Raw genomic sequence first — 27,580 nt, 5'->3', positions numbered from 1 at the left:
CTGAGAGGTCCCAGGTTCGATTCCGGTCAAGGGCATGTACCTTGGTTGCGGGCACATCCCCAGTGGGGGGCGTGCAGGAGGCAGCTGATCAATGTTTCTCTCTCATTGATGTTTCTAACTCTCTATCTCTCTCCCTTCCTCTCTGTAAAAAATCAGTAAAATATATATTTAAAAAAAGTTATATGTACAAAACTTTAATACACAGAAGAATATAAAATATGATTAATATCTTATAATATTCTATATATTTATACAGTGTATCATTTTTATACTTACTAGTTTATAATTGAAGGTTTAACTTTTTAAAAATATGACATAGTCGCTTATCCACTATGAAGAAGGTTGGGAAATAGTCTAATCCTTGTTATGCCATTTTTTCCAAAGAATTCTGATCATTATAAAAGGTGTTAGAATTATGTAACTCCTAATAGTAGATATCCTGTTAGAAATTAAAAAATAATTTAAATATAATCACTTTGACATAGCATTAAGCTGTTACATATTCCTATTTATGTGGTATGGAAGATAAAAAAAGAAAAAACTAAGATTATAACATCAAAAAATTAGTGATTAGATGTACATTCTACTGAATCTGTTGTGAATTTACAAAGGTAAGATTAAAATATCTTACTCAGCAAGAAAAATCCTATATAATAAAGAGCTAATATGCTAATTAGACCGAAGAGCAGAACCACCATCTGGATGAGCTTCAGGACGAAGCCAGGGCTGCGAGGGCCGGCCCAGGCAGGCGGGGCTGTGAGGGCCGAGCCCCTTACATGAATTTCGTGGATCGGGCCTCTAATATATATATAATGGAAGAAAAATATCCCATTATAATAGCACCAACAAATAGAATGGCATAGACTAATTTCTTTCTGCATCATCTATGGCTATGTTTCATGTATTTTGATGGTATTGCTTTTTACATAAAGATTTATAACAGTTAAATTTTCATTATTCCAGACACTTGTTGTCTTGTTTAACCAACACTTTGTATCTTGAATTCCACCTTGCCTGATAGCTAATAGCTAACATTTACTGAGTTTACACTGTGCTCCAGGCACTGTCCCAGGCACCATATAATAAATACACAAAGAAAGAGAAGGTGGAAAGAAGGTCATAAATAATTGGTGAAATGATGGGAGGATACAGATGTGCCTTTCTTTCAATTCAACTAAGGATTAAAGCCACCATTCGCTTTGTTGTGTGCAGACATGTCAATAGTATTTCAAAGACAGAAGAAATCTGAAGGATCATCTCATTTAAACTCCTTGTTTATACGTGAAGAGAGCTCACAGGAGCGGTAGGCCTTGCTCAATACCGTGTATGTAGGCACCATAACTAAAAACGCAGTGTTTTGACTCTGAAGTCTTTGCTTCTTCTACCCCACCAAGATGCTGAAGTCAATTACAAATTGTTTCCAAAAATGAAGGAAAATTTAAAAATGACTAAAAACCAAACTGCTGAATTTTTGTTTATCTGGTAAATAGTGGCCTGAAATAAGAATGAAAATACATTTTGAATTTAATAGCAGGAGCATTTTATTTTGAAATATTCTTATATAATTTTTAATATTATTTAATTAAAGATAATAAAATAGTTAACTTTATGATTTTCAAAACACTTTTTTAGTCTTACTCTTTAAATTGCACAGCTGGAAACAGTGAGGCAAAGACGTTTACATAGGCTGAATTTTCCAACCATGATAGATAACTTGGGTCTTGAAAAGATGATTGGTCTTCACAATATACAGTCTGGCATAAGATGAATTGTATCTAAATAACCATATTTTACAGTCTCGCTCATGTTCTGATCTCTTCTTTTCTAAATAATAGTTTATAAGTTCATGAAAAAATATTTCTTTTTCAATTACCATTTCAAAATCTTACTTTCAAATATTGTTCAGTTCCACGATATGATGACTGTATTCCCACATGCTGGAAAAGGGAAGGTTTATATCGAATACGAATTTGCTTATTTCGTTCTACACATTTCTCCTGGGGAAAAAGTGAAACAATAATCTTTGCTTAAAACTCACATACTCTTTTTTAAAAATATGATTTTATTGATTTCAGAAAGAGGAAGGGAGAGGGAGAGAGAGAAACATCAATGATGAGAGAGATTCATTGATCAGCTGCCTCCTGCACACCCCCTACTGGGGATCCAGCCCACAACCCGAGCCTGCGCCCTAATCAGGAATGGAACCATGACCTCCTGGTTCATAGGTCGATGCTCAACCACTGACCCACATCAGCTGGGCCTCAAATACTCCTTTTTATTGCATTTACTGATAGAAATATCTTTATTATGCTTTAGCCATCAGCCTATATTAAAATTTTAAAATTTTAACAGAACATTTAATTCTTAGCTTTTTCTTCACAGGAATGATAGAACAAAAGAGTTGAAATACAAAAGGGCTTTAATTAAAGCAAGTATTTTCATGAACTCTATCTTAGAAAACCAGGCTATTGTTGTACCAAGTACAGTATCTCCCTCCCCCCCACCCCCCGCCCTATCTGCATGACTTCCAGTGGATGCCTGAAACCACAAATAGTACTAAACCCTATATATACTATGTTTATTCTTATACATGCATACCTCTGATAAAGTTTAATTTCTAAATTAGGCACAGTAAGGGATGAACAACAATAACTAATAAAATAGAACAATTATAAAAACATACTGGAATAAAAGTTATGCGAATGTAGCATTATTAAGTAAAATAAGGATTAACTGAACACAATACTATGAAAGTGGGTCTGATAACTGAGCTGACTCCTAAGTGACTAATGGGAAGGAAGTATATACAAGGTGGAGATGCTGGACAAAGGGCTGGTGCCATCCTGGGTGGGACGAATCTGGACAGCGCAAGATTTCATCACACTACTCAGAACGGTGTGCAATTTAAAACTTATGAATTGGTTATTTTTGGAATTTTCCATTTAATATTTTTAGACTGTGGTTGACCTTGGATAACTAAAACCGTGAAAATTAAAACCACAAATAAGGGGGAGATACTGTATAATTTTCCTTGCCCTTTCTCTTTATTCAAAACATAAATGAAGTTTTTGGTGTTTTCCTACCTTCCTATTTCCCTCAGACTACATTATTCTTTCTCTTCCCATATTCATTAATTCCTACACTAAATTATACCATCTCATTTTTTTTTAAATAGTAGAAAGTGTAGGATTAAAACAGAGCCAATATTTTGGTTAATGAAAAGAGATTTGGATAGTCTCCTTAAAAATAAAAATAAGATTACCGTGGCATCACTCCTATTAAAAACAAACATTTGAAATTATTCTGATCGCTTCCTGAAAATTATTTTGTATACTGTATTTATAGAAAATTCATTAAAATACATCTCCAGTTTAAATACATAGTAATTTTTAATATTGCAGGCTTACTGAAATGCATTTCTACTCAATACTGACATTTGGTCTAATCTCTCCTTCCAGTTCTGTCATCTTTTGCTTCATATATTTTGAGGCTCTTTTGTAAGATGCATACACTTTTAGGATTGCTATATCATCTTGACTCTTTTATCAATATATAGTATCTTTCTTGATCCCTGGGCAATTTTTCTTTTGCTTTGAAATCTACTTTGATATTAATATAGCTACTACAGATTTCCTTTTATTAGTGTCTACATAGAACATCTTTCCCATCTTTTTAAAAAATATATCTTTATTGATTTCAGAGATCCAGGGAGAGAGAGATAAAAACATCAATGATGAGAAAGAATCATTGATCAGCTGCCTCCTGCACGCCCTCTACTGGGGATCAAGCCTGCAACCCAGGCATGTGTCCTTGAAGTGAATCGAACCCAGGACCCTTAAGTCCGCAGGCCGACGCTCTATCCACTGAGCCAAACTGGCTAGGGCTCTTTTTTCATCTTTTACTTTTAACCTATCTAAATTGAGTACAGACAGCAATTAATTGCATACGATTTTTTAATCCATTCTGATAAACTGTCTCTTAGTTGGTACACCTTGGCTGTTTATATTTGGAGTAAATACTGACATGGCTGGATTTAGGCTTACCATTTTATTGCCTTTTTTCTGTTTCTTCACTTTTTGTGTCCCATTGTTTGCACTTCTCACTGCACTTTGACCTCTCAGTACTTCATTTAGTAGGTAGAAGTGTCAATAAAAATTTAGAATATTGGAAGTTAAAAAACTGATGCACTCATCAGCTTTGGTTTGGTAAACAAATTTTAGGTAATTGTATTAGACAGATAGTATTATTCTAAAATACTTGGTATTTACAAAATAAAAACATACTCACAAAAGTTTCTCCTGGGTTACACATCTTCACCTTAAAAATGTCCCCCAAAAGCCAGTCTATAGGTTTATCTTTGTAGAACATTAAAAAAAACTGTATGAAGTCAGTTAAGTTCTCAGATTTAAATAGCTTTCCTATGGAGAAAAAGTAACCAAAGCAAGTGATTTACTGATGGAAATAGTTGATTTAATATTTATGTTTTCCCTATCTTTGTTAGTATATTGTAAAATCCTATTTAGCAAGCTCATATTTTTGGTAAATATCAGCTAAAGAATTGTTATGACTTTAAAAAGACTTTGTAAAGTTAATCTTAAAGAAGACTTCAGCATCACATACAGCATGCTCCTTGTTCAATGTTCCCTTGTGGTGAACAGAAAGTGAATATTCTCTATCATTCTCATACCTGACTTTGCTGAGAAAGATAAAAAGAATTTAAAATTCTCAGAATAATATGTCAACAAAATTATTTTCTCTGCAAGCTTCTCATCAGGTATTACTGATACCTAATTTTCTTCTTATTTTAACCAAAGCTGAGCAAAAACCTTCAGGGCCTTAAGATTGGATTCCATACCACTCTATAGAAACTTTGGGAAAGAAAGTAAGTGGTCAAGTAAGTATATGAAGAACAGATGGATTTTACTAGCAACCCGAGAAATGCTTTATACTCTGCCCAACATCAAAAAAATTTTTTTTTGCTGGGGAAAATCAAATGCTATCAAGCATATGGGGAAGCAGGCGCTCACCTCACGGCTTATGGGCATATACACTGTTCAGCCAATATGCGAGGCAACCTGGTGGTACGTAGAGACCCAGCTAATTTGCCCTCAGTGATCCCACTCCAGGGGACATATATGTCACTTCATTTCTTTGTGGTGGCAGAGTTGCAGACCATCAAGGTCCACCACTCCGGGAATGGATGAGCCAAATGGAGTGTTAGGTAGCACTTATCCAGCAGTAAGAAGCAATGAACTAAACGAACGTAAAGCAACATGCTGACAGTTTTAACATCTGGTTTTGAGGACAAAAATGTAAGGAACAGGGAGAGGTTTATCACTTGGCCACTTATGTCAGTTTTAAACAGGTACAAACATGATCAACACCAAATATTTTACATGGGTATATGTGTGCCTATATGATATTTTGCACATATTAGAGTGAAAATCTATTGGAGGGGTGGGAGGAAGTGGGAGTAGGAATCGGGCATAAAACAAAAGAATAAAATAAGAGAGGGCCCCTGCCTGAGCAATGAAAACACGCACCACAAAGAGAGCGTGGTACTTCAACCTGCTGCCGTCAGAGCCAAATTTAAAAAAAGAATGGAAGGGAGGAAGGAAAGGAAAAGTCCACAGAAAATTGTAAAATTAAAAAATCTCATCATGAGCACAATTTTAGGAACTTTTCTTGGTGAATATAACGCATATACTTCTTTTTTTATAGTATGTCACTTTTGGAATACGGGAATTACAGGAACTTCACAGTACAATAGTCCTAAGTTAAAATTCTTTTCTCTGCAACTGCTTTTTGCATGTCTTTTTCTATGTAAAATTGAGAGAAGTTCATCTTAGTCACTGAGCTAACCTGAGTGGCAGACACACAGCAAGCATTTAACAAGGGGTGCTATCTTAACGTTTTTGTATGATGTTTTTGACATATGCATGTATGTCAATCAGCTTATTTACATTTCCCATCCAGAAAAAAAAATTGTTTTAAAAATACATTTTCTGAAATTCAGATCCTTGAATCTGATTTTACTAGTCAAGTAATTGTATTTTTGTAGAAATCATGCTATTCCTTTTCATTTAGTAACAAACTTTTTGATAAGTTCTTAAGAACTATTAAGGTTATCATGCTAAAAAGCTGGAGCCCACAAAATCGACTCATTGCTTACCTATGAATCCAAGAACTGAAAACTCAATATAAAACCAATTATTTGAAGTGATACTATGTACAAAATCTGTGATTTTTGTAAAGTACATCTTTTTAGCTATGATGTCATCTTCTAGCTGGGAAAACAAAACACAAAAAGGCATTAGTACCTTTGGTGCTTCCATTGAATAATTTATATTAGCTTGAAAATTGAAAATACTTTCAATAGACTACACTGAAAAATGTTTTTATGAGGTAATAATTTTATTTATAGTTCAGTTCACTGAGGATATTTACTGTTAGTCAATTTTCATTTTCTGATTCTAAGACCAGGGATTATCTCTTTCTTTCCTGAATGCTAACATGTAACATTCATTCACTCTAAATTTTCTTTGGAGGATTGACAGTAAACCTCAAAATAGTTCTCAATGGGGAGGATAGAAACTAGATTTTTCTTTTTAAATTTAATATATTTTTATTGATTTCAAAGAGGAAGAGATAGAGAAATAGAAATATCAATGATGAGAATCCTTGATCAGCTGCCTCCTGCACACCTCCTACTGGAGATTGAGCCAAAACCTGGGCATGTGCCCTGACCGAAATCGAACCATAACCTCCTAGTTCATAAGTTGACGGTCAACCACCGAGTCATACCAGCCTGGCTCTTTTTAAATTTAATACATATTATGCATAATCTCCAGACTCAGAGGGTCTCCTAAATGACTTAGCAGAAGAATGTGGAAGTCCTCAGGCACATTACCAGAGCACAAAATAGAGTTGTGTTGTTTCTAAGGGTACACTGGCTGGATGTCATGTTTCAATTCCATTGTTACTAACTAGGAATCAAAAAGGATTTTTTATTTTCTTCCAATAAAAGAGAAGACCTTTCTTCAGGCCTTTTTCTAACTCTGTTCTTTAATGACATTCTTCAAACTCTTCTCACAACTGCACAGTGTCTCATGTAGTGAGGATACACTTACTGGAGGGAAACATAACATTACTATTTAACAATATGCAGGAACGCAGGGGGTACAAACTATAGGTAATTGATTTACTTCATAAATACAGCATAGGCACTATATAACTATCCTATATAATAAAAGCCTAATATGCTAAGTTTCTGACCGTTTGACCATTCTACCAATCACTGACCAGTGCACTGACCACCAGGGGGCAGACACTCCAACCAGTAGGTTAGCTTGCTGCTGGGGTCTGGCCGATCGGGACTGGGCAAGATAGGCAGGAAATGCCCTAGAGCCCTTCATGGTCCCTCCCCAGCCTGGATCGTGCACCAGTGGGGTCCCTTGGCCTGGCCTGCACCCTCTCGCAATCCAGGACCCCTTGGGGGATGTTAGAGAGCAGATTGGGCCCGATCCCCACAGGCCAGGCCGAGGGACCCCACCTGTGCATGAATCCATGCACTGGGCCTCTAGTCCTACCTAATAATAGACAAATATGCAAATTGACCGTACCTTCGCTATGCCCGCGATTGGCCAGGAGGCACGGGGGGGCGGGACTCGGGGGGGCCGGGGGGGCCGATTGGGCCGGCGGGTTGCTGAGCTCGCGTCGCCAACAGCGGCTCGAGCTCAGCGTCTGTGCCATGGCTGTGCTGCGGCACAGAAGGGGCCTCTGGGGCAGCGAGCTCACATCCCACCGCGGACCATCAAAAGCGGGGGAGCTGGGTGCCTGTCCCCTCAGGCACCAGGCCTTTCAGAAGCCTCCACCACGCCGGAGGCTTCTGAAAGGCCTGGTGCACCAGTGGATAGGCACCCAGCTCCCCCCCTAAACGTGCATGATTCGATCATGCACTGGGCCTCTAGTCTTATATAATAAAGAGGGAATATGTAAATTGACTGTCACTGCCACAAAGATGGCGGCGCCCACATGAAGGTGAGGCTTTCCGTAACACAAGATGACTGCACCCACAGCAGAGGCCGAGTTTCCGTAAAGAGCTTTAACGAGCAATCAGCAGGGACCTGAGGCTGCGCCCCAACCCCGCCCCCATAGGGCTTGACAGGGGACCTCAGGCTGTGCCACCCACCTGACAGGGCTTGATGGGGGACCTCAGGCCATGCCCCCCGCCCAGCAGGACTTGACAGGGGACTTGAGGGTGTGCCCTCCTCCTGGTGGGGCTTGACAGAGGACCTGAGGCTGCACTCCCCTCCTGGCACCGGGCCAGGGAACCTGAGGCTGCGTCCCCCGTCCGGTGGGGTTTGACGGGGGACCTCAAGGCGTGCCCCCCACCCCGGCCCAGGCTGGGGGACCTCAGGCCGCGCCCCCCGCCCCGCCTGCCAGGGGACCTGAGGTTGCACCCCCCCACAACCGGCGGGGCTTGACAAGGGTGGGACCAGCCAGGTCTGGATCTAGCCCAATGGTGGGGGCCTGGCTGGGTCTGGGTCTCATGTGATTTTGAGGCGCACATGGGTGGGTGAGAACTTGACTCTGGGTCCCATGGCGTGCTCCAGACTCTGACAGGAGGACGATTTTCATATACATTTTACTAATTTTCTTTCATCTCTGACACTTCTGTTATAGAGAAAGGGCAAATAGCAATATTAAAATATTTCCTCTCCAAAACCGGTTTGGCTCAGTGGATAGAGCATCGGCCTACAGACTGAAGGGTCCCAGGTTTGATTCCGGTCAAGGGCATGTGCCTTGGTTGCGGGCACATCCCCAGTAGGGGGTGTGCAGGAGGCAGCTGATCGATGTTTCTAGCTTTCTATCCCTCTCCCTTCCTCTCTGTAAAAAATCAATAAAATATATTTAAAAATAAAAATAAATAAAATATTTCCTTTAATTAATCCCCTTTTAATGTGCACAAATTTCATGCACTGGGCCACTAGTATTACCCATAAAATCTGAAGCTATGTAGGATAGCAGGGATAAGCATATACACTGTCCAACATATAACAAGTACTCAAATTATGTTTATTTAAACCAATAAATTTATAGGCAGACAAATGTAGGCAGTACAATTTCTTTTCTTTTTTTCTAGATAAACTATTTTCATTTTGCTTCAGGTAACTATATTTTCTTCTGTTAATAGTGAACCCAGAAAGAAGACTAATATATAATCAATTTTAAGCTTCCTTGTGGTATTTTAATATGAGTATTTTCTATTTTATGAGTATAAAGGAAGGTGGAGGAATACAATGAAGAAGGAAGGAATCAAAAGAGAGAGAGAGAGCTTCCACTTTATATTTATATCAAGGTCATACCTGTAGATAATACATGGCCTTGGGTTGGGCATACAGCATCAAAAAACAAAAATCCAAAACTTGTTTCATTCGCCAACTAAAAATAAGTAATAAAATCTGTTAATATTTGTCATTATTTAATTTTGCTTATAGACACACTTTGGAAATTAAAAACATAAAACAACTGTCTCTCTATGTGGGACAGGGGGTCAGCCCTGATTTGTAGCTTTTGCCCATTTCTGTGGTGTAAATGCTCCTGATTTCATGTTACCAACTGATGTCACTGAATACAGAGTTGGGAAGTGATCCACATAGCTCTTGAAAGTCAATAGGAGCTGGCTGCGTTTGAAATAGGATCTATTAGATGCTGATTCCAACATTTCATCAAATGAAGTTAGTTACTTAAGGCTACAATTTTCTAAATTTCATACCTCTCTAGTGTTTGTAAATCCTCAGTTGATTGCATGGCATGTAACACATCTGGATAAAAAAAGGCAGGTATTGAAATGACCTCTAAGGATCCAGACTTCACTTGCCTTTTGAATCTATCAATAGAAGTAAATGGAGGTTTGTAATTGAATATTTGATATATCAAAATAACAAATACTTAAGAGGAATTTTCTTATACATGTCCACATAATATTTTTATTTGAATTATTTCACAGGTTGATACATATCAATATCATAAAACTAATACTCTTTAGCCAAAGTATTTCTTTTATAAATCAGAGAGAGGCATATCAAAAAAATTAAAATACACAAAATGCACGTTCCAGGATGTATTTATATTTCCAAAAATCTACATGCTCCCCTTTTGGCCTTTCTGCCTCCCAGGCAATTCTATCTGCCAGGCATTCCCTTCCTCCTTTTGTCTGCTTGAAGAATATCTACTTACACCCTTAGACTTAGCCCAATTGTTACCTTCTCAAGAAAGTGGTTCTTGATATTTTCGGATAATGTAAAATACTCTCTACTCTATATATTTTCATATTGCCCTCCCCAAACACCATAATAATAGTAGCCTCTTGTGATTTGGTTTTTGCGTTTCATCACCCACTGGAACATAGAGATTTGGAAGGCTGGGTCCATTCTACAGCATCTTGCTTGATAGTTTCATATTGGTTCATCAGTGTTTTCATCTCCTGGGCTGCATACAGCAGGAGACGGTAAGCAGAAGCAAGTAGCTTCATACAGTAAAAAACATGAGAATGTTCTTTAAAGATAAGCCAGTAGGCTTCTCACAGAGACAATGGATTTCATGGAGAATAGATATTATAACAATAATAACATGAAAAATATGGAATTTAATAGGTAGATAACCTACACAATGGAGGAAAATTATAAGCTACTAGAGGCCTGGTGCACGAAATTCATGCACTGGGGGGGGTCCCTCAGCCTGGATTGCAAGAGGGCGCAGGCCAGGCCGAGGGACCCCCCCACCAGTGCAGAATTGGGGCCGAGGAAGGACGTGGGAGGTTGGCCAGTCAGGGAGGGACCGTGGGAGGACTCCAGAGCATGTCCTGCCCTGGTGATGGTCGGCGAGTCCCAATCGGCCGGGCCCCAGCAGCAAGCTAACCTACTGGTCGTAGCGTCTGCCCCCTGGTAGTCAGTGCACGTCATAGCGAGCGATTGAGCGGCCTTAGCATATCATTAGCATATTACGCTTTCATTGGTTGAATGGCCAACTGGACAACCAGACACTTAGCATATTAAGCTTTTATTATATAGGATACTTCATCACAGCTGAGATAGAACTATAGAGCACAGATACACATTAAAACGAATATGATCCTAATATATAAAAAGCCAGGTGCCATCACAAACAAAACAACCAGACGGATGACCAAACAGCAGGCTGCATGGGGCAACAAGGCTGGCAGGGGGGTTAGTGAGGGACGACCAAACAACCGAACAGCAGGCTGCGAGGGGTGACCAGGCCGGCAGGGGGGTTAGTGAGGGACGACCAAATGAATGAACAGCAGGCTGCATGGGGCAGTTGGGGATGACCAAGCTAGTGTGTGTGTGTGTGTGGGGGGGGGGGGCAGTTGGGGGTGACCAGGTGGCAGGAGGGAAGTTGGGGGTGATCAGGCTGAGGGGGGGGGAGGCAGTAAGGGGCAACCAGGCCAGTGGGGGGGCAGTTGGGGGGCAACCAGGCTGACAGGGGGAATTTAGGGGCAATCAGGCAGGCAGGCAAGTGAGCAGTTAAGAACCAGCAGTCCCCGATTGTGAGAGGGATGTCTTCGGGATCAGGCCTTAACCTGCAGTTGGACATTCCCTGAGGGGTCCCAGATTGGAGAGGGCGCAGGCTGGGCTGAGGGGACCTCCCCCCCACCATGCACGAATTTCATGCACTGGGCCTCTAGTCACTAGTAAAATGATTGGACAGAAAAAAACAGGATAGAAAAATGAAAGAACAGCCAGTTAAAAATGTATCCAACAGTACTTACTTTTTTGTAATCATGTCAACAACAGATTTTGAATACTCTTCATTACTCTAAAAATGAGAAAAAATATTTTAATGAAACTAAGCATGCCCCATACTTCTATTAATACATGTTTGCTACATATAAACCTAGTTTATGTGTGGAATGCCATTGTTTCCTAATCATCTCTAGTGTTTTCACTTTCTATAAAAGAATTTAAAATATACATGTGACTAAAAGATCTGACTTGAATATGAAAATATGTCATTCTCCTTTTGTCACAATATGAAATATCACTACTGTTATTTACACTTAAAAATTTGTGGTATACAAAAGCTATGCATCTAAGCCAGTTTTGCCGTAAATATCAGATGGCTTATTTCAAAGAATTGCTCTTTTTTGAAGATATCTTCATTTTATAAATATTATATGACAATAAGCTTACTTGGAAATTATTTCACTTTTTTCCAGACAGTATTAATCAGCTAAACTCTCAAATTTTCTTCTATTGACAAACTTTGTGTACCTACTCTTTATTGAGTATCATGCTTAGATTAGATGACAGACTTATTTGTAAATAGCTTTTGGTGGTTTATTCCCCCAAATGATTTTTTTTTACATAATAAATGGCATTTACAAGATGTAGCCGCAGGGTCTACAAGCATTCCCAATATAAAATTCTGAAAATATTATGAATAATGACCATTCCATTGTCAAATCTGAATTTTCTGAAAGGCAATTCTGAATGTATATAGTTAGGTTGTTTGTTAAAAATATATGTCATGATGCAAATAACTCTATTATAGTACTTAAGGTTCTTAAGACAGCCATAAATTGCATCTCTAGTTATTGTTACACACTGAAACATATTCTACTTTAAACATAGTGCTAAAGTTGTAATTCTTAAGCATTATATATTCCATTTTAAAATTTGTCCCCCGTATTTTATTGGTCAATATATTTTAGGCAGATGTACATTGTGTCAGCAGCAAATGAACAAAGCTTGTAATATGTAACACAAAAAAAGTGACAAAACACTTCAGAGATTAAGTATATGCTTCCAATATTAAGAAATTAAATTTGGAGAGAAAGATTGTTTAATCTTTTATTTATATTTCCCCAATAGTGCTTCTGTTGCTTGTTTTGTTTAGAGTTTTTCTGCCTTCAAAGACACATTTATTATAGGAAATGCAAATAATAGAGAAAAGAATAAAGGACAACAACTCCCACCATCCAGAGATAACCATTATTATATTTGATACTTATATGTAAATATAAGCTGATATTTATATATAGTTTTTGTATATGACTACTAATTTTTAAATGTAAACCATTATTTATATCATTCTAAGATTTGCTCATTCTTTTTCTCTTTATACATTTCATCAATCTGTATTATCTTCCTTCTTTCTATCACATTTTGCACAGAGGGTATGTTAAACAGGATGCTTTACAACTTTTTTTACTCAACAATATGATTTAGACATGGTTTTATGTCAGGGAATATGATATTCATTCTTTCAATGGTTACAGATCACTGCAGTGTAGACATGAATATTCAACCAGTCTCTTATTGACATTTTGATTGTTTATAATATTTTGGTGTTTAGCACTAAAAATCCTTGAAATAATTACTTATTGAACACTTACTACATGCCACACAGCATTTGAAATACTTTAAATATTTTAGCTAATTTAATTGCCAAAACAATTATGTGTGATTAAAGTAACATTATCATCACTATTTTACAGATAAGAAAAGTGAAGCACAGAGAAGTAATTGGTTCAAGTTCACCAGCCAGGAAACGGAGAAGCTGGCATTTGAAGCTGGCAATTTAGATCCAGAGTCTGTGTTCTCTCAGCTACGGTACTAGTGTGTCATATTTTATCATTTTGAAATTCTTGCCTGGCTATCTCCTTAAGATAACTTCCCAGAATTGAGATTTCTGAGACAAAAGATATACACATTTTAAATCTGATACATGTTGCCAAATTCCCCTCCCAAAGGCCTTATATATAGTGTTAACATTTATACAGTACTTATATAGCACTACAAGATAGAAAACTTTGGGGCCATTAGAGAGATGAATCTGCTCTATTAATAAATAGGCAAATTACTTTCATAAACTTCTTTCTTCATCTGTACAATCAGGATAGTACTACCTCCTTTACAGAGATGTAATGCAGGTTATAAATAATGTATATAAAAATTGTCTACAATCCTTCAGATATAGAAAGGAGTCCCCCAATTAGTGGTAGTTATTATTTAATATAAATTATCTCTTGATTCCTATACTAACCTTTTACTGGGCAGGTTTTATTACTATAACATCACTTTTAATGTTCTGTTTGTAAATATAACTCTGTACCATATAGTATGTAAGGCCCCTAGTTACATTTTTTAAAATGTATTTTTATTGATTTCAGGGAGGAAGGGAGAGGAGGGAGGGAAAGAGAGATGAAATATCAACAATGAGAGAGAGTCATCAATCTGCTGTCTCCTACACACTCCACACTGGGGATCAAGCCCACATCCTAGGCATGTGCCCTGACTGGAAATCAAACCATGACTTCCTCGTTCATAGGTCGATGCTCAATCACTGAGCCATGCCGGCCGGGCCTAGTTACATATTTAATAATGTAATCTTATTTCTCCACATGGAAATGTAATATTTAAATAAACTTTTTAGATTGACATATTTAATTCTTTCTTGGTGGTGTCAAAAAAGTATTAAATACATTGTCTGCTATGTAAAAAAGGCATCTGTGAATTGCTTTTTGAAATTTGAGGGGAAATTTTGAAATGATACAGTGATTAGCATGGAGACTGCTGGCTGGGAGCAAGGAGCTGGTTGGCCTTCATACGTACATCTGCAATAGAGACGATCACTACAGAGTCCTTCTCCTCCGAAAGCGTCATCCTGGAAACAAGCGAGGTCAGCGTTTGCTTCAGGTAACTATGATTTCGTCTCTTAACAGTGGAAATGCCAAGTGCAAAAGACACTGCAGACACCCGAGCATAGCATCACCATTTCAAACCACAGAGAAAAATATAATTTAGCATTAATGTCTATGCTTACTTCTATGTTTGGGTTAATTGTGTTGTCATAAAAATAGTGCTTGAAATTTTATTACAGAAGTAATCCCAACCAAAAGCTGTTAGTTTTTATAATATACTAGAGGCCCGGTGCACAAATTCGTGCACCAGTGGGGTCCCTCGGCCTGGCCAGCAGGATCGGCCAAAACCGACATCCCCTGAGGGGTCCCGGATTGCAAGAGGGTGCAGGCCAGGCCGAGGGACCCCACTGGTGCATAATCAGGGCCAGGGAGGGATGCAGGAGGTTGGCCAGCCTGGCAGGGGCCGTGGGAGGGCTCCAGGGCGTGCCTGGCCCATCTCGCTCAGTCCCAATTGGCTGGACCCCAGCAGCAAGCTAACCTACCAATTAGAGCGCCTACCCCCTGGTGGTCAGTGCACGTCATAGCAAGCGGTTGAGCAGCTTTAGCATATCATTAGCCTATTACACTTTGGTTGAACAGACAACTGGACACTTAGCATATTAGGCTTTTATTATATAGGATTTCATTTTCTGCTTAAGGAAATTCCAATTTGCAGTGGATGGTTAGGAAATGCATTAAAGAGACACCAAGATAATTTCAGTACAGTGGAAAAGAAAGCTGTTCACTCCCCATTTATTATCGTGTCCTCTAACTGGGTATGAAAGGCATTGGCTGGTTCTCTACTCTTCTTCCTAAGGAGACACTAGAACCCCACATAGCAAAAATACTCTAAATAATGTCATCTGTGAAAACAGTACATGAGGTAATTTCCAACTGATTTGATGGGATAAATCCATGTCTCTACGTGACTTTTATTGCCCAATAATGGCCAAAGCACTGGCAGAACAGACCCATGCCATCCTAAATAGATACCAAGATTCTATGCTCAAAGCAGCTACAGACAGCAAGTAAGCGATGAACATGCCTATGGTCCCACAAAACCACTCTTAAAATGGGTAGGGTCAACCTTGGGGCTGTGGTTTGCTGACCCCTGGCACAGAGGGACGCACTCATTGGAATGAATGAGGTGTGTGAGAAAGGCAAGTTTCTGAGTGTTGGTCTAACGTCCCTTTTCTCCACTTCTGTTATCTGGTGAGCTTGAACTCAATCTTCAAGGTTTAGCTCAAGGGTCACTGCTGTAAAGCCTTTCAGACCTCGGTCCCCATAAAGATGGGGAAATGTGGAGATAATCAGATGGGAATAGATTTATCAAACCAAGGGAGAAAAAGAGTTATCAAGTGCTGAGCAGATAATTAACATATACTTGAGTTATATTCAAAGCATCTGTATTAAACCTGGCTTTAAATTCAAGTCTCCAAATATTTATTAAAACTTTTTTTTTCTGCCAGACAATATACTGATTTCTGGTTATCCAAATTAATGCCAGATAGGCTGGTGATCTAAGTATCAAACTGAGCATCATTTCAATGGATTACATTTTAAAACTTAAAGGCATGTTCCCAAAGATCAGAATATCTGTATTTGATTTTCCCATTCTAATTTTCTTACCGCCTTCTTTCTTTTTGCTGATGATTACATCAGGATAAATTCTGTCTACTTTCCTCAGATGAGGGAGAAAGAACTTTAAGACTTCAAATGTATTATTAGACACTGTTTTATTCTTATCCAATGTATTCACTCCCTTCTCACCTAAAATAGAGAAAAAATAGGGCTTCTGAGTTCATGGTTTCCTTAGATATCATCTACCTTGCAGCTGCAGAACCTATAGATGATGTTAAGTAAGGGCTTCCTGTATTTAAGTTAAATCTATCACTATGAGCTACAATGACCATTCATTTGAATTTGCCTCTACAATTCTGAAAAAGAAGAACAAAGATGGAGGACTCACACTACCTAATTTTAATTCATAATATATATGTTAATTAAGGCATTGTGGTATTACAGAAAAAAAATAGATACACAGACCAATACAAATTCTCTATTGTATCTATAGAGATACAGAAAGAGACCCACACAAATATGGTAGATTGGCTTTTTTTAAAGATATGAAGGTAGTTCAGTGCAGAATGGACACCTTTTGACAAATGGTGCCAGGACACTTGGACATCCACAGAAAAAAGACTGAACCTTAACCTATTCTTCACACCATTTATAAAAATAAACTCTAAGGTTTTATAGACCTAAAATGTAAAATCTGAAACTATAAAATAAAAAAACACACATAAAATAAAATTCCCATGACTCTTAAAGAGTTCTTAGATACATAAATGCATAATACATAAAAAATTGATAAACTGAATTTCATCTAAATTGAAAATGGTTGCTTTCTGAAGGACACATTAGGAGAATGAAAAGACAAGCCACAGACTGGGAAAAAATATTTCTTAATCACATATTCATTTGATATGTATCCAGGATATATTAAAAATACCTCTTGCCTAACTGGTTTGGCTCAGTGGACAGAGCGTCGGCCTGCGGACTAAGGGTCCCAGGTTCGATTCTGGTCAAGGGCATGTACCTTGGTTGCGGGCACGTCCCCAGTGGGGAGTATGCAAGAGGCAGCTGATTGATGTTTTTCTCTCATCGATGTTTCTGACTCTCTATGCCTCTCCCTTCCTCTCTGTAAAAAAAATCAATAAAATGTATTTTTTTAAAAAAACAAAACAAAACAACAACAAAAAATACCTTTCAGCTCTAGCTGGTTTGGCTCAATGGATAGAGTGTGTCAGACTGTGGACTGAAGGGTCCCAGGTTCGATTCTGGTCAAGGGCACATTCCCAGGTTGCGGGCTCGATCCCCAGTTGGGGGTGTGCAGGAGGCAATCAATCAATGATTCTCTCTCATCATTGATATTTCTATCTCTTTCTCTCCCTCTCCCTTCCTCTATGAAATCAATAAATATATATTTAAAAAAAAACTCTCAAAACTCAACAAGAAAACAAACCACCCATTTTTTTAATGTGCAAAAGATTTGATCAGACATATTACAAAGAAGATGGAAGAAAAATAAGCACATAAAAATGTTCAACATCATCACACTAGACAGAAATGCAACTTAAAACTATGAGATGCCATGATATTAGAATGGCCATAATAAATGGGAGGAACTGGAACTCTCATATAATTGCTGCAGGGAATGCAAAATGGTACAGCCACTTTTAAAACAGTTTGGCAGTTTCTTACAAAGTTACTCATGTACTTACCATATGCCCACGAAGTCTAGATATTTATCCTAAAGAAATGAAAATTCAAACAAAACACCTGTACATGAGTGCTTATAGCAATAGGTATTTGTAATCACCCCAAAACCTGAAACCAACCCAAATGCCCCTCAGCTGGTGAAACAAACTATCCATTGTGCTTCCATACAATGGAATGCTACTCAGCAATAACAAAGCAGCAAACAACTGGTCACAGAACACTTGGATGAATCTACACTAAGTAATAACCAGTCTCAGAGGGTTATCTGTGTGATTCCATTTGCATGGCATTCGGGGAAAATGGAAAACTACAGGAACAGAGAACCAATCAGTGGTTTCCAGGCGTTAAGAGTGGGGCATGGTGGGGGGTGTGGGGAGGGAGTATTTGACTACAAAGAGGGAGGCATGTGGCAGGACTTTATATCCTGAAGAAAAGGGGAACCACTGAAGGGTGATATACAAGACAGTGCAGTCTTCACTTTGGCTGCAGTGAGGATAGGTAGATGGGGACAAGACTAGAGAGAGAGAGAAAAAATAAGAGTATGTTAGCAGACATTTAGATGAAGCACGAAGGTGGCCTGACTAGGATAGTAAAGACGGTGATGGAAAGATATGGACAGATTTGTGAGGTATATGGGATTATGAATCAATGGGGTTGCTCACTGACTGACAGGAAAGTAAGTATGCAGGAGGGAGAGGCAGCAGTCAGAGATGATGCTCAGGTTTCTGGCTGCGTCTACTGGATGCATCATGGATGCTGGTGCAATTCACAGAGATGGGAAACACAGAAAGACCACCTTCCAGAAAGAGATGAGAGGCAGTGGTGTCTCTTACGTGATTTCCCATGTCTGACAATAAAAGAGCAAGAACTGATTTAATTATATTTACTGGGGAGAAATGTCCTAAAATCAGGAAGCATAAAATGTAAATTTCCAAACACAAAACATAAAACAAACAAACCACCATGCACAAAAACAAAAGCAACACAAACCTAAGTTTACGGATACATCTCCACTCTGTCTGTTGTCATACTTCATTTTACTCAAGGTTTCTATCAGTTCTTGGCGATTGCTTTCAGTTTTGTTTTGTAAACGTAGAAAATTTTCCTTAAACTCCAAAATATGGTTTCTACAATTTATTAATTGATTACCTGCATAGAAAACACATATGTATATGTTTATATATGTAGCAATGGTATCATATAATTTTCATAATATATAACAAAAATATAAAATATATGCTTCTCTATAGCTATATATCTAGCACTAAATGTGTGTATATGTGTATATATAGTGCTATATACATATGGTATATATATGTACATAAAAGACAGAAAAAGAGAATGAAATATTAAACACAGCACTATCTGGAAGGTGCCTGTATCAGATTGTAATTAAGAGGGGGAAAAAAACAATTGAGCCAGAAAATTCACTTCTATGAATTTATCTAAAGAAAATGACCAGGAATAATGTACAGATTTGGCTCTAAGGATGTTCAACATGGGCAGCATTATTTATCATTGTAAAAAAATCAGAAACAACCTAAGTACCTAACAATGGAAATATGCTAAATAAATTACCAAATATCCTTTTAATAGTCTGATGGCTCTTAAATCACATATGATTGAATCTCAGTTTTGCCACTTAATATTTGTGTGGCTTGAGCAAGCTGTTTACTTTTTGCTAGCCTCTGTTCTTCACGTGTAAATGGATATATCAGAATCCCTGCCTCACAGTTGTTGTGAAAATGAAATTCAATAATGCATGCAGACCACGTGGCAAAGCACATTAAAAAAATGCTTTGACAAATGTCTAATAATCATTTTTGGTGGACTATTCTTTATTCATTTATCAATTGAATACCATGCAGCTATGAAAAAGAATATTTAATGTCATTAAAGCCATTGTGATGCTTATGAGGCTTCCGAACACAAGGCAAACATTTGGCTGTATGATTTTGATGTTCAAGGGAAAGATTAAGGCTGGTATTATAGGTTTGAGAGCAAAAATCTTGAGGCACTTATAAAACTGAGCAAGACAATATAGTGAAAGAATACAGCCCAGGAGAAACCAAGATGGCGGCATAGGTAAACACCTGAAATTGCTGCCTTGCACAACAACTTCAAAACTACAACTAAAAGACAAAACGAACATCATCCAGAACCACAGGAAGGCTGGCTAAGTGGAAATTCTACAACTAGAAGGGAAGAGAAAAGCACACTGAGACTCAGAGGAGCTGCAGAAGTAAAGAGCAGAGGTACGGAGGCGCGCGCACAGAGAGGGCTGGCAACTGAGTACACAGCTGGCTTTTTCAATCCGGAGGGAGACACAAGCTTCCGACTGCCCTGAACTCCAGTTCCGGGTGAGACTCTGGGGACCCAGACTCATGCGGGGGGAGTGGGGAGAACTGGATTGTCTGGCAGCGGGCAGAACTCTAGGGCGGCTTTCTCTCAGAGGTGCTTGCAGCAATTACCAAGGGACACTGAGACATGGGGGCCTCTTAGGGCCAGGCTGATGGGAAGCCATTGCTGTTTGCTCCGCCCTGAGACTCTGCCCCATTCAAGCTGTGAGCAGAGGTTTTTGCATATGAATGGCCTGGTCCTTTGAAATCTAAATTTACCTAACAAACTGCTGATTCAGAGAAACCCAGAACATCCAAAAGAAGGCCCAAGGCCCCACAGCAGCTTGCATTGCTTCACAGCTGGGCCTCATCTGGGCACCTCCAAAACCCAAACAAAGAAGAGGAATCTTTGTAGATCTCTCTGTAGCTCCTACTGGATAGCCTCAGGCAGAGGCTAAATTAGCACGTCCTTGGAGATCCAAGAGCCAGTGTACCCAGGGGTCAGAGTAGGGCCATCCAGATATCCATAAGCGACAAACTCAGGGGGCAGACTCAGTGAGCACCAAAGCCCCATTGAAGCAAGTCTTGCCTCATAAGGGTGTCTCTAGCACAGAAGTTCTCCCATCATAGACACAACTGATCCTCACAGCCAATTGGCCTGGAGGTCAATTCCTCCCAGTGATACCAACAACAATCAAGGCTTAACTACAACAAGACAATGCATACAGCCCACAAAGGGGTGCACCAAGAGTGTCCACCTCAGGTAACTTGGGAGGCTGAGCCACTGGGCCCTATAGGACACCTAGCACACAAAGCCACTCTATCAACTCAGGGAGGCAGCCAAAATGCAGAGAAAAAGAAACAGATCACAAATGAAAGAAATGGAGGAAAGCAAATGACTGGATATAGAGTTTAAAACCACGGTTATAAGGTTTTTCAAGAATTTTCTATATAAACCACCGATAAATTTAGTGAGACCCTCAAGGATATGAAAAAGGACCAACTAGAAATTAAGCATACACTGACTGAAATAAGAAATAATATACAGAGATCCAACAGCAGACTAGAGGATCACAAGAATGAAGTCAAAGATTTGAAATACGAAGAAGCAAAAAACACCCAACTGGAAAAGCAAAAAGAAAAAAGAAATCAAAAAGTTAAAGATAGTGTAAGGAGCCTCTGGGACAACTTTAAGTGTACCAACATACAAATTATGGGGGTGCCAGAAGAAGAGAGAGAGCAAGATACTGAAAACCTATTTGAAGAAATAATGACAGAAAACTTCCCCCACCTGGTGAAAGAAATAGACTTACAAGTCCAGGAAGCGCACAGAACCCCAAACAAAAGGAATCCAAAGAGGACCACACCAAGACATATCCTATCTAATAAAAGAGTAATATGCAAATTGACCATCACTCCAACACTTAAGATGGCTGCCCCCATGTGGACACAAGATGGCCACCACAAGATGGCCAACAGGGGAGGGCAGTTGGGAGGGATCAGGCCAGCAGGGAAGGGCAGTTGTGGGCGATCAAGCCTGCAGGGGAGGGCAGTTAGGGGTGACCAGGCCTGCAGGGGAGGGCAGTTAGGGGTGACCAGGCCTGCAGGGGAGGGCAGTTAGGGGCAATCAGGCTGGCAGGGGAGCAGTTAGGCATCAATCAGGCTGGCAGGGGAGTGGTTAGGGGGTGATCAGGCTGGCAGGCAAAAGTGGTTAGGGGCAATCAGAAAGGCAGGCACGCGAGCAGTTGGGAGCCAGCAATCCTGGATTGTTAGAGGGATGTCTGACTGCCCGTTTAGGCCCGATCCTCCCGGGATCGGGCCTAAACGGGCAGTCGGACATCCCTCGAGGGGTCCCAGATTGGAGAGGGTGCAGCCTGGGCTGAGGGACACACATCCCCATGCACAAATTTTGTGTACTGGGCCTCTAGTCATAAATAAAATGCCAAGAGCAAAAGACAAAGAGAGAATATTAAAAGCAGCAAGAGAAAAACAGTTAGTTACCTACACGGGAACACCCATACGACTGTCAGCTGATTTCTCAACAAAAACTATGCCAGACAGGAGTGGCAAGAAATATTCAAAGTGAAGAATAGCAAGAACCTACAACCAAGATTACTCTACCCAGCAAAGCTATCATTCAGAATTGAACGTCAGATAAAGAGCTTCACAGATAAGAAAAAGCTAAAGGAGTTCATCACCGCCCAACCAGTATTATATGAAATGCTGAAAGGTATTCTTTAAGAAAAGGAAGAAGAAGAAAAAGGTAAAGATAAAAATTATGAACCACAAATACATATCTATCAACAAGTGAATCTAAAAACCAAGTGAATAAAAAATCTGATGAACAGAATAAACTGGTGAATATAATAGAATCAGGGGCATAGAAAGAGAGTGGACTGACAATTCTCGGGGGAAAGTGATGTGGGGGTGCAGGAAGAGACTGGACAAAAATCGTACACCTATGGATGAGGACAGTGGGGTGGGGGGGATAAGGGCAAAGGGTGGGGGTGGAAACTGGGTGGAGGGGAACTATGGGGGTGGAAAAGAGGAACAATTGTAATAATCTGAACAATAAAGATTAAGAAAAAATAAAATAAAAATGTGCTCTGAGTGAAAAGTTAAAAAAAAAAAAAAAAAAAGAACACGGCCAGTCTTATTTCATCCCTGCCTTGGCTCACACTAGCCTTAGCCTTGGGCAGAGAATTCAGTCTTTGAAATCCAGCAGGGAGCATTATCTAAAGAACTAGAGGCCTGGTACACAAAATTCATGCACAGCGGGGGGGCCGGGGGGGGGACGGGGGAGGTGTCCCTCAACCCAGCCTGCACCCTCTCCAATCTGGGCCCAGTGGGATTGGGCCTAAACAAGCAGTTGGACATCCCTCTCACAATCCAGGACTGCTGGCTCCCAACTGCTCGCCTGCCTGCCTTCCTGATTGCCCCTAACCACTTCTGCTTGTCAGCCTGATAACCCTCTAACCACTCCCCTGCCAGCCTGTTTGCCCCTAACTTCCCTCCCCTGCAGGCCTGGTCACCCCTAACTGCCCTCCCCTGCAGTCCTGGTCCTCCCCAACTGCTCTCCCCTGCAGGCCTGGGTCCCCCCAAACTGCCCTTCCCTGCAGGCCCAGTCAGCCCCAACTTCCCTCCTCTGCCAGCCTGGTCACCCCTAACTGCCCTCCCCTGCTGGCCTGATCACCCACAACTGCCCTCCCTTGCAGGCCGGGTCCCTCCCAACTGCCATCCCCTCCTGGCCATCTTGGGGTGGCCATCTTGTGTCCACATGGGAGCAGGATCTTTGACCACATGGGGGCAGCCATCTTGTGAGTTGGAGTGATGGTCAATCTGCATATTACTCTTTTATTAGATAGGATAGAGGCCTGGTGCATGGGTGGGGACCAGCTGGTTTGCCCTGAAGGGTGTCCCGGATCAGGGTGGGGATTCCTTTGGGGCATGGGGCTGCCTGGGCTAGGGGCCTGTGATGCTTTTCAGGCTGGCCATGCCCCCCAGCGACCCAAGCAGAGGCCCTGCTATCTGGGATTTATTTATCTTCTACAATTGAAACTTTGTAGCCTGGAGCGGAGCCAAGCCTTCTGCTCGCTCCTTGGCGGCAGCCATTTTTGTTGGGATTTATTTATCTTCTATAATTGAAACTTTGTAGCCTGGAGTGGAGGCCTAGGTCAGCCAGGGCTGCAGAAGCTTGGCTTCCTCCATCGCTGGGGGCAACCCTAGCCTCCTGCTCTCTCCAGCTCGGTGGCTGCCACCATTTTTGTTGGGATATATTTATCTTCTATCATTGAAACTTTGTAGCATTGAGTGGAGGCCTAGGCGGGCAAGGGCATGTGGAAAGCTTGGCTTCCTCCATTGCCAGGGAAACCCAAGCCTCAATCCTGCTCTCTGTGGCCGCAGCCATCTTGGTTGGGTTAGTTTGCATATTCACTCCTGATTGGCTTGTGGGCGTGGCTTGAGGACATGGTTTGTGGGTGTAGTGGAGGTACGGTCGATTTGCATATTACTCTTTTATTAGATAGGATGAACTTGCCGACATTGAAATTGATTTAAGAGGTTCTAAAACAGAACCATGCTTCATCAAAAGAACTGCAACTACCCCAATAAATCTTGCATATCCATATAGTGGATACTACTTGGGGATGCTCACAAGTTTAAACAGGGACATAGTGTAACCAGTATAACCCTGTTACTGGGGCTCCCAGGTAATATTCTCTTTGTAAAAGGGATCATGTGTTTGGAGTTGATATAACACAGGTGATGCAACATATCTGGGCCAAGGTGAGTCAGTCCCTGAGGGATCAATTTAGTAAACATGAAAAGAAAGCGTTTTCTCTGGAGGAGTAGTATTTGCAGAAACATACAGAGATGTTAAAGGACACAATCTCTAGGCTTGGATCTGCTTCTCGTTCATTCTGACCTGATAATTCAACTCATCAGTATTCTATTTAAAATATTTATAGTACTTGCATATTCACTGAGGTACTTTGTGAGGATGGACTGTTATAAAACTACCTTTCTTGCAAAGTTTGAAATAAATGATAATTTGATGTTTTGAGTCAATTGTGGTAAAATTGTGAAAAGAAACATCAGCCCACATGTGCAATGGGCCGATGTGACTTCCACCCATAAACTAGGTGAGGTCCTGAGAACCACTGACCTTCGCGTCTCACAGCAAGGGGCCAGAAGAAATAAAGAGGAGCTACCAGACTGCACAGCACAGATCGGTGATACCAGCTGTGAGCCTGTTAGACATGTATCTCAGGCCTCACCCAGGACCTCCTGAAGCTGCATTTTAATGATTCACAGGAGACTGAGATTTGTGCTAAAATTTAAGAAGTACTGTTAATAGACCTTTAATAGTTTCATCTTTCTCATCATTGACTTTACTATAGAGTTCAGGTCTTTATTGCCTCTCCCTGCACAATTATTATAATTGCCTTTTAATTGGTCTCTCACCTCCAATCCACAGTTAATCTTCTGGAAACCCTGCCCAAAGACTTTAAAAGGTTCCCTAAATGCTAGCCGAATAAAATCCAAATGAATTTGCCTTAGTATACAAGGTTCTATACAATGTGGCTATGACCTAACTTTTCCACCTTATTTCATTCACTAAATACCTCCAGTAAGGAGAAGCATGCTGAGCTATTCATTCTTCCTCCCATTGAATAGGTATCATGTGCCACTCACTGTGCTGTGATAGGTAAACAAAACATGGATAAAGTCAGGTTCCTACTCTAAATTAACTAACAATCGGGCTTGCAAGGAACATATCATTGGGAAAGAAGCATATATTTGAACAACTAAGTATAATGGAATTGTCAAAATGGAATTATCCTCGAGGTGCACAGGCCAACGGAGGAAGGAATAGTGAAGAGCCCACTAGCCCTTGGATCCTGGACTCTGCTGACCACACCAGGGAGCTCTCACCTCACCAGTCCTGCTGCAGGGTATGTTGTAGGCACATAGGTACATTCCCACAAGGTCAGATACCTTGGTGATTATATATGGTCCCCCACGTAGATGGGGAGGAGGCAACTGATCAATGTTTCTCTTGTTACATTGATGTTTCTCTCTCTCTCACCTCACTCTCTCTTTCTCTTCCTCTCTCTAAAATTAATAAACAAATCCTCAGGTGAGGTTTAAAAAAAAAAAGTGTGTTCTCAAGATCTCATTTTCTGAAGTTGGACATATGAATGATGGGAATATAAACACTTTGAGAAACCAAATTTGTTTTTCCTGGTCATAACTAGAAAACACACCAAAATGGTTGTATTTTCAAAAACACTACATATCTCAAAAAGTCTACATTTTCAGTAAAAGAATGTTAATTGTATTGAAGTGTCCTATGAGGTTGCCAATCTCTTCCAAAATTACTATCAAAAGAAGTTTACATTTTGCTTTCTAATTATGAGTAATTACTTATTTTTTTTGGTTAATAAAAGAACTCATTGTGTATTGTTCCAAAATAAATAAAAGACACATTTGGATAATGGTCTTTATAGAAAATAAAGAGGGAAAGAGTATAAAATGATTAAAGATTAGTAGTATAAATCATATAAATTAATATACATTTTTAATCTTTACACAAATGGCATACAATGTTGGTATTGTGGGTATGTGACTAAATTTAGTATTAATTAAGGGACTAAAACATAATTTTAACATTAATTAGAGGACATAAACATTAACTAGAGGACTAAAGCCACTTCCCAACTTTATCCTTGACTCTACCACCAAGATTACTTAGTGTGCACCCTGAGTCATAAATGAGTATAAAAAGAATGAAATTTTAACCTAAAACAACCCAAGGACAGTCTTGGAAGGCTGGGTTAATATGTTTGCAGAATCCCTAAGTCTTCAGTTCAAACTTTAACTGTATAAATGTGAAAATGTTACACTATGGCCTAGAGTTAAAAGATAAAATACAGGAAACCAGAGTTAAATTTGAACTGCAGATAAACAATTTTTTAGTATCAATGTATTCCATGCAATTTTTATATTAACAAGTTACTCACTGTTTATCTGAAATTCAAAGTTAACTGGGCAACCTCCATTTTTATTTGCTACATTGGGAACTCCATGGACAACAATAAATTAAAACCTTGGCGTGTTTCAACGTGGTAATGTGAGCCAGATTGGTCAGATTCCAAACCAGTACTCTAAATTGTTGGTGATGTCTCTACCATCTCACCCCGTCTCAGCTTCCCAGAATATACTGAGGGAGCCCTGAAGTGTGGCTCAAAAACGTGGAACAAAAAGAGGAAAGATGCTGGCTGTGTGAGAGGAGTTCTTGGAGTCAGACATCCACGTTTCTGGAAATAATGGGGTGGGGGTGGGGGCAGGCGGACACAGATCGGGTCCTTGAACCTACGTGGGAGAAGGCACACGCAGAGGCCAGAGCCCGAGGCCCTGCCGGCCAGTGCGTTAGCGCGCGTGCCCAGCGGCGGCCGAAGCCACGCGGATAGACCCGGGTGTCCGTTACAGCTCAACCGCTGGCAGGACCAGGGCGTGGGGGCTACATCTGTGAAGCCCCTATTAGGAGAGCAGGTGGCCCCGCCAGGTCCCTATGTCACCCCACCCCCTTCTCTCTGACCCAGCAATCCAGCAGCCCCGAAGGAAGACAGTTGGCGGGAGACGCCACCCTCCGCTTACTGGTCTGAGTCATCCTGGAGATGCAGAAACAGGAGAAGCTGAAGAGCATGACCGCGATGAGCGCCATCAGCAAGTTCACTTGCTTGGCCCTCAT

General features: G+C 40.2%; 1 protein-coding gene across 1 annotated transcript; it reads right to left on the bottom strand.

The window, feature by feature from the left end:
- Positions 1 to 354: 354 nt before the first annotated feature.
- Positions 355 to 27,580, bottom strand: MGAT4D (MGAT4 family member D; the record flags this gene model as incomplete). Its single annotated transcript, XM_079770772.1, is given in 12 exon segments — positions 355 to 379; positions 381 to 424; positions 1,890 to 1,997; positions 4,288 to 4,418; positions 6,173 to 6,287; positions 9,369 to 9,444; positions 9,779 to 9,892; positions 11,795 to 11,841; positions 14,640 to 14,773; positions 16,337 to 16,477; positions 18,980 to 19,138; positions 27,487 to 27,580. Coding segments are annotated over 12 exon segments (1,188 nt in total).

This window comes from Cnephaeus nilssonii, assembly GCF_951640355.1.
Source record: "Cnephaeus nilssonii genome assembly, chromosome: 5".
Classification (NCBI taxonomy): domain Eukaryota; kingdom Metazoa; phylum Chordata; class Mammalia; order Chiroptera; family Vespertilionidae; genus Cnephaeus; species Cnephaeus nilssonii.
Note: the sequence above shows the minus strand (reverse complement) of the source record. Positions and strands in the feature narration are given on the sequence as shown.